Source organism: Truncatella angustata (genome assembly GCF_020726525.1).
Source record: "Truncatella angustata strain MPI-SDFR-AT-0073 chromosome Unknown BKA67scaffold_10, whole genome shotgun sequence".
NCBI lineage: Eukaryota > Fungi > Ascomycota > Sordariomycetes > Amphisphaeriales > Sporocadaceae > Truncatella > Truncatella angustata.
In genome coordinates, this window is record NW_025763390.1 from 294,084 (window position 1) to 307,958 (window position 13,875).

Genomic DNA, 13,875 nt, shown 5'->3' on the forward strand with positions numbered 1-13,875 from the left:
ACAGAGAACCCCGCTAAAACAGAACCTTTTTGGCGGCGGTTGCATTGGTGCAAAGCTGCTAAGGTTCGGCTGATTGGAACCTATGGGGTTCTAAAACTTATGTAGTGGGGTCGAGGTTCCCGCATGCATCTCGTCTTGAAATTTTTGGATAGCTTCAAGTAGGACGGCAGAAAAATTCGATCGGCTTGTCTAAAAGCCTTTCACCAAATGCAAACCAGATTGCTTTGCGAAAGGACCAGACAGCAGCCATTGGTCTCTTACGCACCCATATCCTGCGCCAAGAAAGGTGATCAAGGTCCGGAATATCCTTGAAAAAGCTACACATAGGCTACCGTGTTGCGGTGTGACGCCATTCCTGCGAACACAGCAAGAGCCTGGGGATCGCGGTCTACCGCCCACAATACACAATCTACATTCGACAGCAGCCGATTCACGCCGAAACGATGTTGACCGAAAGATACTTCGTGTCCGTGTCAGGGGCGCCGCTCGCCAACAACACTGCCATCGCCAAGGATGTTGGCATCTATGAACATATTCTGCATCCTAGTCATTCGACCGCAAACATATTCAAGAAGAGTTCCGTGCCGCCGAGAGGCCTAGCCGTGAGCGATACGCACGTTTTCTCCGCCCAAGATGAAAAGTCCACCGTTCATGTATATTCGAGGGAGAATGGTAAACAAGAGGCGATCGTGACCCTTCAGGAGCGAATCAAGAGCGTCGCTCTCCAGAACGATGTCCTCATACTGGGCACAGACCAGGGTCGCATCATGGTCTGGGAGGTATGTTGCATTACAGCGCCGCCTTGGTCACGATGGCATGCTGACAACTCTATAGACATGCACAGGCAGGCAGATTACTACTCCTGCATGCCACGTCCAGGCAGTGAGCTGCCTTGCTGTCACCCCTTACCACCTGCTCACTGGGTCTGATGATTCAAACATTAATGTCTGGGACATTTCGCGTCTGCTCGAGCTTGACACAACCGTTGAACATGAGCCCGAGAAAACTCTATCCAATCATCGAGCTGCTATTTCAACTCTAGTCGCCAGCCAGAGCGTCAACCAAGATACCAATATCTGCATTTCAGCCAGCAAAGACAAGTCCTGTATCATCTGGAACTATCAGACCGGCGAAGCTCTGCGTACTCTATTGTTTCCAAGCTCCCCCATTTCTTTAAGCCTCGATCCTTGCGCCCGTGCGTTCTACGTTTCAACTGATGATGGCTCAATGTTTTCCGTTGAATTGTTCGCAGAAAAGGCTCTGGTTGGCGCCCAAAGCGCAGAAGCAAGCTCAACTGTGGTCCAAGTCTCGTCTTCTTTCGGTTCAGTATCAAGAGAAACAGGACCAGCGTCTTGTTTGGGACTCAACTATGATGGCACAGTTTTGCTCTCTGGCCATCCAAATGGTCAGATACTAAGGTGGGACCTCAGCACGAAGGCCATTCCTACGGAAGTTGCCAATCTCAATGCTTCTGTAAGCAACCTTGTGTTCCTCTCGCCGCTGCCTTCGCCCAGAGCCGTAAGGACTATCAGCATCGTGAAGCCGTTCTTGGGCAGTCGCGGGTACAACCTCACGGCTCAACTAGACTCTGATCTGAGTGGCGAAACTAGATTCAGCAAGATGCTGAACTCGAAGGGCTTTTCGCCTGAGATTCTTGAAGAGGCAATCACTTCTCTGCGGCAACCTCAGTCTACGAATACTGCTGGTGGTGATGAGGCGCTACGCAAAGAAAACGAAGATCTTTGGAAGCTCGTCAATGAACAGCGAGCTTTACAGAAAAAGACAATGCAGCGATATCAGGAAGCAAAGTCAACAACTACCTGAGCAAGAGCCAATGGTACCAGTCTCTGAAAACACGCGTCACTTTGCGGCTTGGGCACAATTTCCCATAGTTGCGGCCAAGCCTGAAACACGACCCCATTGAAGATTGAGTGGTTCTGTGGGGGGTCCAGGGGACGTCTTGCGGGTCTACTTGAGCCTCATGCATCCGCACGGCCAATTGGTCCGCGAATGGCTGCACTTTGCCCAGGGTCGCATCGAGCGCTTGGAACGCCAATGCGGGCAATAGTGTTTGATTTTCCTGCCAAAGAGGCTTCTTTGGCCAAGGCACGTATAGGTTCCGAACCCCTCCGCCGGTTCTTCTGGCGAAAACCATTGATTGGTTCACCAATCTTCTGTAGTCTCGGATCTACAGGCATAGTTGAGACGAATTTAGCATCTAGTTGGGGAGCACGTTCCCAGAATGAATCCGGGACGTGCTCATCCCATCTGCACCCAAATATCGATGTTTACAAAGCTTTGCACATGGAGATAGGATCGGGTTATGAAACCAACCTCCTACAAGATAGGAAGCATGAGCTTGCACTAAACATGGCGTGCGCGTCTCTAGGCGTGCTAAAGCTACGGTGCCATGACCCAGTTACAAGCCATAATATAGTCTCCTGGCTTTTTCAGTCCATGTTTTTCGCTTTCTTGGGTAGCTAGGCTCGTGACGATCTAAGTTGTGATAATGAGGTTTATTGTGCTGGCAAGTTTGTTAGCTGCCCTGGTGGTAGCGGTGGAGGGAACGCCTCACAGAAGGGCAACGAACCACGTCATCCATGAAGAACGGACTGTAGCACGAAGGAGTTGGACAAAAACCGGACGTCTTCATAGCTTGAGAAATCTCCCTGTCCGGATCGGTTTGTCTCAGTCGAATCTTCACAAAGCCGAAGAGTTCATCACTGCCGTCTCTCATCCCAAATCTGCCGATTACGGTAAACACTGGACGCCCAAACAGGTTGCCGATGCGTTCGCCCCAAAACATGAGTCCGTTGATGCCGTCAAAGAGTGGCTCGAGGCCGAAGGGATAGATCTTCGCCGTGTAACACTTTCAAAGGGCCGACATTGGCTGGAGTTCAAGGCGACCGTACACGAGGTTGAACGCCTTCTCAAGACCGAGTACCATCTATACGAACATAATCAACGCGGGAACTATCATATTGCCTGTGATAAGTATCATATTCCAGAGCATCTCGTGGAGCATATAGAATTGATTACGCCGACAGTCCACTTTGATCAGCGTGTCGGACACGAGCGCGAAAGCAAGCAGACTTCTGTTAGCGAGAAGCACCAACAAGAACTCAGGAGACGGTCATTGGCGAAGAGGCAGCGTCCGGAGAGTGGAATCTTGGGGACAGCGGAAAACGACGGTTTCTCTCCGAAGCAAGGTGCTGTGATTCAGAACGCCTTGGCCACTTTGGAAAGCTGTGATACAATGTTGACACTCGACTGTATCCGCGCCCTGTACGCCGTTCCGCCTGGCTCGCTTGCGAAGTCAAACAACACGCTGGGCATAGTCGAATACACCCCACAGGCATTTCTTCAATCAGACCTGGATATGTTCTTTGCGCAGTTTCAACCTGCGCTTGCCGGCAAGTCCCCTATCGTCCAGTTGATCGACAACGCAGTCGTTCAGACGACAAACAGAAGTTTCAGCTTCAATGGCGAGTCTGCTCTCGATATCGAATTTGCAATGGGCCTAATCTATCCTCAACAAGCGACCGTGTTCCAGGTGGGTGACCTCGTTCAAGGAGGCAGTTTCGGAAACCTCCTGGATGCCTTGGACGGGAGTTTCTGCACATTTGAAGGCGGCGATTCTAAGGACCCAAATGTAGATGGTCAATACTCTGATAATATCCGGTGTGGTACTCACACTGCGACCAACGTCATTTCGACGAGCTATGGATATAACGAGGGTGACCTGGGTGCGCGATATGAGCAAAGGCAATGTGCAGAGTACATGAAGCTCGCTCTGCAGGGTGTTTCCATGATCTTCTCGTCCGGAGACAACGGCGTAGCTGGGAACCAGGCCGTCTGCATCGACCCCACGACCGGAGCCTATAACGACGGATCATCTGGCCTCTTTAATCCATCATTTCCTGGAACGTGTCCATACGTCACATCGGTAGGCGCGACACAGATTTTGAACGGCTCTTCCGTCCGCTCGGCAGAGAGCGCATGCGAGGAGGTCATCTTCTCGGGGGGAGGCTTCTCCAACGTCTTCGCCATGCCCTCCTACCAACAAAAAGCCGTGTCGACCTATTTCAGCCAATCAGCGCCGCCATACAACGCCCAACAGTTCAACAACTCGCAGAGTGTCCGGGCTTATCCGGACGTGTCGGCCAACGGCGCCCGCTACGTCACCGCGGTCGACGGCAACTTTACGCTGTCGTTTGGCACCTCGGCGTCCGCGCCCGTGTTTGCAAGTCTCATAAACATGATCAACGAGAAGCGTCTGGATGCCGGCAAGAGACCCGTTGGGTTCATCAATCCTGTGCTTTATGAGAACCCACAGGTTATGAACGATATCACGAACGGGAAAAATCCGGGGTGTGGGACCAATGGCTTCTCGGCCGTCGCCGGCTGGGATCCGGTAACTGGATTGGGAACGCCGAATTACCCGGCCATGGAACAATTGTTCCTTAGCCTGCCTTGACCAGGGGGGTTTGCGGTGCGTAGCAACGGCCGGATATTGGTTTTCAATGGAGTTTCATGGTCTGCCATCAGTAGTTACACTGGATAATTGAATAGAATATAAAGCAATTTTACAATCGGATATCCATTGGCTAAATTAGGATCGACAAAGTCAGGCCATGCGTAATTTGCAGGTGAAGCACTGGTAACGATCTTCTGGATCGGCGGCTTTGTCGCCATGCTAAGCCGCCATCAGATCGCGGTGACATTGTTAACTTATCATCTAAAGCGCTTGAAGATATTACATGTCATGTGCGGTGTCTAACCAATGTGGGCACATTTATTAAACCATAGCGCAGGTGTCTTAAGGGGAGTAGCTCATGGAGAACAGTAATCTCCAGTGCAACTAGTCTAGAGTGGAAAAGTCCCCTTGACTCTCATCCCCAGTGTGAATATAAATGCTGACAGTGTGTTCTATCGATTCTTTAGTCCTTCGATATCGGCTCTCCCCATCATACCGAAGCAAGATTCGGCAAGCATTAGATTGTGCGTCCCTTGGAGATACCCCCAAGAGGTGAGGGAAAGAGTTTGCCACGCCAGAACGCGGTTTTTTCTCGTCGAGGCATTAGTACATCTATGTGCGCTACTCAGCGTCACTTACTGTCGCAGGAAAAACGGTTCGTACGTAATCAGTGATGAAGCCCAGTAAAAGCAGATTGTATTAGTAGTCGTCATAATATATAGTTGATCTCCCGGTTAGGCCGTGTTCAAAAATATATAGTCAGGCTCAAAGAACCGTTTCAGTACATTAAAAGCAGTAGTTGTCGAGCGCCTGTAGCGTTAAGGCTATGGGGAATGTTTCATGACAAGGAGGAAATAGCTTGGAGGAGTCTGGCAATGCTCTTGAGTGTTCAACAGTGAATGACTTGGAGAAAAGCTCATAGCATATACGAATGTTTTTTTCTTCTTTACTAGGAAGTTAGATATGATAAGAAGAATATCATTAGGGGCGATAGGAGTTTAGTGTCGAGGCCAGTCATAGAGCCTTCGAGATAGATGGCAATTTATACGAATCATTGGGTATTATCGAGATATCTAGACACAGATGCTCTATGTGATCGTGCGTCTCGCCAAATCGTCACGGGGTTTGGAAATGGGCAAATTGGAGATGTCATCCTGAATAAGACCTGAAGGCTACGAAAACCACCCAGAAAACCTGATCCGAACCTCCTACAAGGTCGTAAACTGGATAGGGGCGGCCGTGACGATTACGAGGGTCGTCGACGTGACCACCGGGCCCGTCACCAGCTTGGTCTTGCAGTACCGATCCGTGGGACACCCGCTCTCGCCAGGCCCGTAGCAAATATACCCCACGGGGCACGTCGGCGTCGGCGTCGGCGCGATGAACCCGCAAGGCGACATGTCGCCCACGGCCCGCACACAGTAGCTGTACCCGGCCCAAAGCTTGGGATTGCACTCGCCGCCGCCGAGGGCAGGGTTCAGGGACTGCAGTTTGCCGACGTCCATGCACGACGCCCCGGCCAGCGACTCGCAGTCGTCGCCGGGCTTGACGGTGTACCAGACGGCGCAGTTGGTGTTGTAGGGGGTCTGCAGCGCGGTGGCTGCCGGCAGGGGGGCGAGGGTTGAACCTATATTGCCCATTTCTTTTCGGTCGGTAGTTTTGTGTGCTAGCCTTTTTCTTCTTGTGATTGGTGGAACTTTTGTGTTTTCAATATCATAGATGTAGCTTTCTTACGCCCAATTCGATGTTTGTATGTTTGTATTGTACGACAATATGTTCCAGATATTGTGAGTTCAGAGGAAACTTATCTGGTTTTCCATACTTCCGGATTTGGTCCAGCACCCTTTTGTACAAGTCAAGCAAGGGACAACTTTTTATCTTGTGACTACTTCTTTCTCAATCGCTTTGTTACCTGTACCACATGATTCCCCACGTTTAGCCCTGGGGTGCTTTGTTTTCCTATTCCAGAGGCGTTTGCGGTAATTAGGGGTTGAAGGAGCAGTGACACCGCCCAGCAAAACCAGAGTTATCCATGAGTTGATAAAAATATATGCATCTCTCAACGATGCGTGCTCTAACGTCAACTACCCAAAAATAGAAATCATTCAAACTCATCCCTCTGGATACAGCTTGGCCCGCTTCCCTTTATTACTGCATAATCATTACGGGTCGTCGCCCTCCGTACTTGAGCCCTCTCAACGGGGGAACTTGCAACAAAGGCACAAAAATCACATCCGATATGGTGTAGTGGCTAACATATGACGCTCTCATCTTGATCCGTCATGCCCGGGGTTCGATTCCCCGTGTCGGAGTCGCATTTGCTTTTGCTATTTGTTTTGGATCTGGTGATGTTGTGGGACTGTACCAACGCTCTATTCGTGTTGGTGGTGACAATCTAGACTTCAGACCTTTTGCCTTGCCAATTATTTTTCAATGAAAACTTTTACAATTCTCGAGACATAATGCTTCAAATTTCCAGCTTTCTACTCGCAGAAGAAATCAAACTCTGCATTGGAGCTTGTCAAAGTGGCGAAGCTGGTCGTTGTAGCTGTCGAGGCTGCGTTCTTGCATTGAGCTAGATTGGACCATGTCAGAAGTTCGTTTCGGCGCTAAGCTCGGGGTCATGTACGAGTTGTGATTAACTTACTGTTCTGCTGGTCGCAATCACCAACTTTTAAAGAGCCATCTTTTTGACTGTTCGCAATGTCCGCACACTGGTTCTTCTGATTATCACAGGCCCGCTGTGCGGCCGTCGAGAAATCGTTCTGCATGAAAATGTTAGAGATCGTGACTTCAGAGAGGCAAGGAGACGATGAAACGCACGAAGGTATCACCATCTACTGTGAAGGGTCGGGCAGGATCTGACGATTTCGTGATCTGGGCATCACATTATTAGTATCCGCAGTTGGTCAGCGGCCGAGATGTATAGACATACAGCTGGAGCAGCAGCACCACCCAGTGACCCTGAAAAAGCCTGCGTGGGTAGTGAGTCAGTACGCTGTTGATGACGACGCTACATGCGATGCACATACCTGCAGGTTTGTCGCAAGCTGCCTGGGGAACAACCCAAAGGCGAACTCCCTCCCCAGATCGTCCATAAGATCCCCCGCCGCGGCGCTAGCTACCAGTAGCGACAGCAGCGATGCCACACTGAGCCCTGTGCACTTCATGGTTGTTATGGATATAATAGGAACGCAAGCAGCAAGAAGACAGCGACGAAATAGTATGAAAACAAACAATGACAGAAGCTTCACTTTGGACGGTATCCTTAAATGTTGTGGGTAATAAACGAGTGTACTATATCAATAGTCGCGCCGTCTTCGAGTAGGAAGAAGGACCGTGGTTGTTGTTTCTGGTCGAAAGTACGGCCGGCGTTTCGTCGTAGGCTGTCCCCGGGTCCAGTCTGGTATATATATACGCTACGGTTCAGTGGTGAGAGTGAGTGTTTACGTCTTGGTTTCGCGATCCTGTCGTCCAGTATTTGATTACAAGAAAGCTATTCGAAAGAAAGGAATTATCGCAAGCTGACAAGTTACTTTGCGACCGGGTGTGCGAGGCTCGACCTCAATATTTGGATGTGGGTGCGATGTGCCACTTCTGAAACAGTCCTGAGACGCCTTCCCTAAGAGCACTCCAACCAACCATATGACTGCGGATTTTTTTCGACCAGTGTATCAGGACGACATAAAAAAACACATGCAATTTAGTTAGAGGTTACGTTCTTGGGCTCGGAGATATACACATGGTTGAAGCCGTTGATTTAAAGCTCCAACTCGCTGTCCCATGCATATCCAAAAAAGACCACGGCAGTGTTAAGTCATGGTGGCGGAATCTAATCAATATGGGCACTCTTCAGGAACGGAAGTTCTTTCTTCGGGCTATTGCAAATCTATTCTGTCGACGGGTTCTATATACAATCTGTTGAGAATGTAACGTGGGTAGTATTATTAGAAAGTATATGTCTTTTTCTTTTTCCTAGGCGACCCGTTGGTCTGAAGACTGTAGGAGCCAAAGCCTAAAAATCGCTGCTTCATATCCATTTGAATGCTCATATGAACCCCTGCCGAGATACGAAATCCTATCCCATGGACAGGCCATGATTTCATGGAAAGTGCATGTCAAATGATCCGAGATGTTCTATCTTGTGCCAGCCAAGGCCGTTAGTGCTAGGCAATGCAAGTTCCCAAACTCCTAAACACGCCAGTTAAAAAAACAGTTCCGAGGCCAAAGGGGGCAGAATGTCATCCGTACACGATTGCGCCTACGATGTCGCTGTCCTCCACTTGGCCCGAGGTATTCAGGGTAGGCATTTAGAAGTTGGTACCGGTGTTGCTCTGAGTTGGTGCGTGGTATGACTCGAGGGTGCTCTGGAAGGGGCTACGACCAGCGCCAGTGCCAGTCATGCTACCGCTGGCCTCGCTCTTCTCTGGGGCACTGTTAAACTGACTGGTGCCGGCGCCGTAGTTGACTAGATCCTCGTCACCATCCTGAGCTCGTCTTTGGCGCAGGCGCCAGAACAAGAGACCTGCTACACCAAGGATGATAGCGCCACCGACACCAACGCATACACCGATGATGGTGTTTTTGGTCTGCTGGGTTATACCGCCGTTATCTGAGCTGGAAGTGCTGGCTTGGGTAAGGCCAGTAGATGTGGCGACACCAGTAGTGGAGGAAGTCGTGGTCATGACAGCGCCTCCCGAATCAGTGGTTGTGATGACGACGACCGAGGTATATTGGCTGGTGAAAGTCGTCACGACCGAGGATGGAGTGGTCGATTCTGAGGAGCTGGCATCGTCGGTAGGTGTGGCGGCCACGGTGGATGAGGTAGTGACGACATTGCCGCCAGCATCAGTTGAGGTGGTAACTTGCACCCTAGAGCTGGAGGTGGACGGGGTCGTTTGTGCTGTGTTGGCAGGGCCTGGTGTGGTCGTTACTTCGTTGGAGGTAGTCGGAGTGGTGGCGGCGGTAGTCGGGGTTTCCTCAGGAGTGGTAGTGGTAGCAGCAACGGTCGAGGAGGAGGAGGTTGTAGGAGCAGCAGCACTGCTCGACGCTCTAGCGCTGGTCGACGTCGTAGCTGCGGCAGCGGAGGAGGAGGAGGCGGTGGTTTCGTCGTCCTGTCTCGCGACAACCTCTCTGAAGGCCTTACCGACAAAGCCTAGGTCAGCCCAGGTGGCTTGAGCGACGGTGATGACCGAGAGGGCCACCATGAGTAGGTGGATCAGTCGCGTCGAGTACATGATTGTAGATGTGGCTGATCTGCGACGTGGAGATGACAGGCGACGAGGTTTTTCGTCGACAGTGATTTACTACCAGACGATACGGTGAGATACGCTGTCGAGGTAGATATACCCGGGTGGTCACAGATGAGTGGCCGTCGGAGTTACGGACGGGGTGACTAATTCGAAGTAGGCCCTCGAATTTGTCGGAAACACGAGCGGCTCCCTCTGACAAAAATATGTGGGCGGCTGTCGTGTGCTTTGGTTGATTGTGTCGGGTTGAGCGACAAATGAGAATGGGGGTGCAAAGGAGAAAATGGCGAGGCGTGGCGTGGCGTGTCGTGTCAAGTAATGGGTAACGATTGGCGCGAAGAAGGTCGAAACAGAAGAAGGAACAAAAAAGGAGAAGAAACAGAAGCCTCGAAACCAAGAATAACGGGATCAATGCGAACTGTTATGCCTATGACTGGATCAAGGGAAAACGAGTGTGGGTGAGGATGGATGGAGTGATGTGGTGTGTGCTGTTTGTTGGCAAAGGGCCGGAGTCTCTGGAAGTTACTGAAGGAAACAAGAGATTTGCAGCGGAAAAGGCCGCGAGAGGGCTTCTTTGATGCTCGTGCTTGGGGCCAGGGTACTTTGGGTGCCTGCAGAGTACCTGACAGTAGGAAGTACCTCCGCTGCCTCCTCCCCCCCCTTCCCCCCCGTGCAGCATCAACAACCCTCAGCGCCTTGAAGAGATTATTCAATGGGTCGTTAGATTTACTGAGCACAAAGAGGGACAAGTGTGTGGCCCCTTTGACCACTCACCAGGCCTCGGGATACTCCACTAAACTGGGGCTGCCTCGTATTACGTTGCCCATCTGCATTTCCAAGTGCTCAGCAGAGGCCGTACGGATCCCGTACGCATGAAGCATGACCCCAAAAAGGGTCCTTGACAGGGCAACGGGGCTGCCAGATTGGCCCACTGTATTCATTAGCTCCCGGCAATCCCAGCGCCGTTTCTTTTCGCTCGCTGGCGTCTGCATTGGCGCTCTGCGACAATTCGTTCGGTACACTGCATCTGCGCAGAAACATGCATAAACCACACACTCCTGCCAGCCCGTTCACCAGATGCCTGACGATTCTTTCTCCTGTAGTTAGACTAATCCGTATGTAACGGCTGCTTACGAAATCGGCAGAACATTCCCTCAGAAAATCGTACATGCGATGAATGAAGCCTCCCGTGGTCTCTGTCCACAATCCTCGGACCACCGGCGTTTAACAAAGGACAAAGCCACGCGCTCCAGGTTGCCCCTGCGCTTAGGACGGCTTACAGTGGCTTTAGAAAATAACTTACATAGGCACTTCAGGCAGAAAACAACCTCTGAACTCGTGTGTTCCATTTCGAAGTCTGGATGCCAAGTATGCCGCAAAGCCTCCACTGAAACGATCCTAGCTGACGGAATTGACTTCAACTTTATGTAACCCCCCGATCAACTGCGCACAGCGCCGCTGCGCCAGCCAGGACAGAAAGGAGCTTGCACAAGTACAGAGTCCAGAAACTTGAAACACATGCAAACCCCGAGAGACCAGAACTGACTTGGTGCGAAATCGCATCAATCGTCATCTTCCAATTCTTGGATCATAATGGCGGGTTGTATCATGACCCCTCCCCAAGCCTGACAGGGTGCACCCTCTGGACGTCACGGTGCATTGCCGTGCTCGCCCTGGTCTTGGCTCCGGCACACCATCTCGTCATTCCGCCGAGAAACAATACAAGATCGGCCTTCTAGGCACATGTGGTGGCGAAGTCGGGCCTGAATGTAGACCGATGATTGTAAAATTGTTGTTGTTGCGCTTACTGTGCCAGGGCTGCCAGGTAACCTTTTAGGAGGCTATTTTTCGTGCTTATACATCACCATGCGGCCGGATGACGCAGGCTGTACCTGCGTACGAGCCGTCTCGATTTACCAAGAGTCTGGATTGCACCGCAACAGCCACCTCTCGACACCATCCCTCGGTCAGCAGCTTCGCACGAAAGAGGTTCTTAGCTCGATGGCTTACATCTTACTTCACCTCATACGTAGGTATCAAATTGTCGAGAGCCTCAGCCCGCAGCCATGTATAGCTTTTCAAGTGAGTTTATTGTGGTTCACAATCGCGTTATACTCAGGGCATGTATTGGGTGGGGTTATTTGTGGTTGTCTTCAACCTCTCTTGAACAATGGAATGTCTCGCATATATTTGTGAACGCATGATTGTGGTAATCAGATGGGCTACGATTCTATCATTTAAACCAGTCGAGTCAAGTTTTGGTTTGTTACGAAAGAGCTACGACATCCCTATCGCAAATGCCATGTATTGTCGGATCGACACTTGTTGATATACAATCTTGCAAATCACTACCACTTCTGAGACTTTTCGAAGAGTTCTTCCAAGGTCCATATTTTAGCAGATATACTGGTGTGCTCTTGTGCTGAGCCACATAGTTGAAGATAAACCAAGACTACCCACACTCCATTGTGAGCTTCCCCCTTGCCCATAGCGACAACATTATTGCCAGGTGAGTACATCTATCTGGGCCTTCAATGGCAGACGGGTAGCCCAGCCGGTTCACCCCGTAACTTGTATGTAGTTGAGGCGATTACTTATAGCAATGGTAGTACGGCTACCCACACATCTTAATGATGGAGGGGGTTTGCCGAGATAAACTGGGAATATTAACATGTCCGAAGATGCCAGCTTAACTGTTCTCGTCTGTGTGTGCATGTACGTATGCATGTTTGATGACAAATGTCAAACCACGATCGTGAAGCAACGGTGCGAACACAACAATTGCGTTGTGTTCTCTCGAGTGTCTCTTGTTCCAGCCCTCGCACAATGCGTACGTAAGTTGTGAAGCATCTTGTCAAATCAAGCAAAGAGCCTCAACCCCAGCAAAACGGCGCATACTCGAGATCCGAAATTTGCCTTGTGGCCGAATGAATGCTAAATCCAGATATCTGACCAACAATAAGTTCATAAATAAGCTCAAGGTTTGTAGACGGCTTGCACCTTCTAGCTTTGGATAACTGACAAGAGGTACCCGGAACGCTCAAACTGAGCCGCATTGTGTTAGGCTGAAGTCAATCTCGCTACATATTGAACCATGCCGGCAAGGCCACTAAGTCGATACTAATTTCAGGAGCTCAGTGCGCACTCGAGCAAGAAAGGCAGCGATACTTGTCTGGCATGGCATGGTATGGTAATGTAAAGCTCCCGAGTTGATGGGAATCAAGCGCTCGACTTGTACGACTAAAGTTTATATATGTACGACAGAATCCGACGAAGTCATGGCGAATTGCAGATCTGTCAATCATGGGAGCTTTGTTCGAGCTGTTGAGCACATGCCAGATGCAAAGCTGGAGTGACTGCCCACATACATACATATGTAGTAAGTTACATACCAGAGGTGTGGGGCCCATGGCAGTCGCGTCGAAAGGGCGTTCGGGCATCTGTCATTTTTCGAGATTAGCCGGCCTTTCAGGGGTCAGATAGTGGGGTACTTGAGACCCGAGAGGATGCAGCGGATCGTGTGGCTCACGGCAACCGAGACGACCATGTACTCTCTAACAGATGATTTTAAAGCTTATTGCGTCTGATTACCAGCTGGACCCAAACGGGAAAGGCGGGCAGCAATTTCGAGAGCTCTTCCCAGCAAATTGTTCTGCATTGGCGCATAGCAGAGCGTGGGAGCGTGGCAATCCCCTGACAGCTCATCAAGTCGACCAGAAAGTCAATCTTACCTCTGCAACTGGACTGCTTGCACTCCAGAGGCCCACGCCTTGAGAGGGTCCTGTCACTCCACACACGTCTCGCGTCCCCTACGATTCGTCTGGTCAGTTTGCTGTGCTGTTCGCTTGGCCTGTCTGCTCGAATTTGCAACAGCTAAGCTGTTGTCTTTGTCAACAAAACAGTTCTCGAGATTCGTTTTCGAAGCGGCCAAGCGACTGCGATCCGATGCATTCGACATACGCAAGGAGTCGTGCAACTTTACCTCGCCCGCTCTTTTTAGTTCCGTCTTGATTCAACCCCTGACGTTTTTTATCTTTATACTTCTAATCCGGTTGCCCATAATAAGCCCCTGGACCGGTTTTTTTTTTTAATACGATTGTTGGGTTTTTTTTTTGGAGCAAGACGACGCGCGACAACCACGAGTCTTGA

The 13,875-nt window shown here is 50.5% G+C and overlaps 5 protein-coding genes and 1 non-coding gene across 6 annotated transcripts; 3 read left to right on the plus strand and 3 right to left on the minus strand.

The window, feature by feature from the left end:
- Positions 1 to 443: 443 nt before the first annotated feature.
- BKA67DRAFT_663724 (WD40-repeat-containing domain protein) lies at positions 444 to 1,824 on the plus strand (the record flags this gene model as incomplete). Its single annotated transcript, XM_046108236.1, has 2 exons — positions 444 to 779; positions 835 to 1,824. 2 exons carry the CDS (start codon positions 444 to 446, stop codon positions 1,822 to 1,824), a joined length of 1,326 nt encoding a protein of 441 aa, XP_045952355.1.
- A 685-nt stretch (positions 1,825 to 2,509) lies between these two features.
- BKA67DRAFT_630947 (protease s8 tripeptidyl peptidase) lies at positions 2,510 to 4,477 on the plus strand (the record flags this gene model as incomplete). The annotated part of the gene is made up of 1 exon (XM_046105594.1): positions 2,510 to 4,477. The coding sequence occupies one exon, from the start codon at positions 2,510 to 2,512 to the stop codon at positions 4,475 to 4,477; it is 1,968 nt and encodes a 655-aa protein (XP_045952356.1).
- A 1,058-nt stretch (positions 4,478 to 5,535) lies between these two features.
- On the minus strand, positions 5,536 to 6,330 carry BKA67DRAFT_582517 (uncharacterized protein). Its single transcript, XM_046104000.1, has one exon. It carries the CDS (start codon positions 6,115 to 6,117, stop codon positions 5,686 to 5,688), a length of 432 nt encoding a protein of 143 aa, XP_045952357.1. The 5' UTR covers positions 6,118 to 6,330; the 3' UTR covers positions 5,536 to 5,685.
- A 208-nt stretch (positions 6,331 to 6,538) lies between these two features.
- Positions 6,539 to 7,933, minus strand: BKA67DRAFT_87743 (uncharacterized protein). The gene is made up of 5 exons (XM_046109511.1): positions 7,510 to 7,933; positions 7,413 to 7,451; positions 7,301 to 7,354; positions 7,125 to 7,242; positions 6,539 to 7,052 (listed from the first exon to the last, which is right to left on the minus strand). Exons 1-5 carry the CDS (start codon positions 7,645 to 7,647, stop codon positions 6,961 to 6,963), a joined length of 441 nt encoding a protein of 146 aa, XP_045952358.1. The 5' UTR covers positions 7,648 to 7,933; the 3' UTR covers positions 6,539 to 6,960.
- BKA67DRAFT_t166 lies at positions 6,711 to 6,789 on the plus strand. Its single transcript has one exon. It is a non-coding gene; the product is annotated as a tRNA-Glu (tRNA).
- Positions 7,934 to 8,787: 854 nt separating the features above from the next.
- BKA67DRAFT_540845 (uncharacterized protein) lies at positions 8,788 to 9,714 on the minus strand (the record flags this gene model as incomplete). Its single annotated transcript, XM_046100827.1, has 1 exon — positions 8,788 to 9,714. The coding sequence occupies one exon, from the start codon at positions 9,712 to 9,714 to the stop codon at positions 8,788 to 8,790; it is 927 nt and encodes a 308-aa protein (XP_045952359.1).
- Between the last annotated feature and the right edge of the window lie 4,161 nt (positions 9,715 to 13,875).

What these genes read in the sequence shown, in the direction of transcription:
- BKA67DRAFT_582517 (XM_046104000.1), bottom strand. Translation starts at nt 6,117, where the DNA reads ATGGGCAATATAGGTTCAACCCTCGCCCCCCTGCCGGCAGCCACCGCG.
- BKA67DRAFT_87743 (XM_046109511.1), bottom strand. Translation starts at nt 7,647, where the DNA reads ATGAAGTGCACAGGGCTCAGTGTGGCATCGCTGCTGTCGCTACTGGTA. An exon ending in GTGGTGCTGCTGCTCCAGCT is followed by an intron (nt 7,355 to 7,412) that starts GTATGTCTATAC and finishes TGTGATGCCCAG; the next exon opens with ATCACGAAATCGTCAGATCC. An exon ending in CAGTAGATGGTGATACCTTC is followed by an intron (nt 7,243 to 7,300) that starts GTGCGTTTCATC and finishes ATTTTCATGCAG; the next exon opens with AACGATTTCTCGACGGCCGC.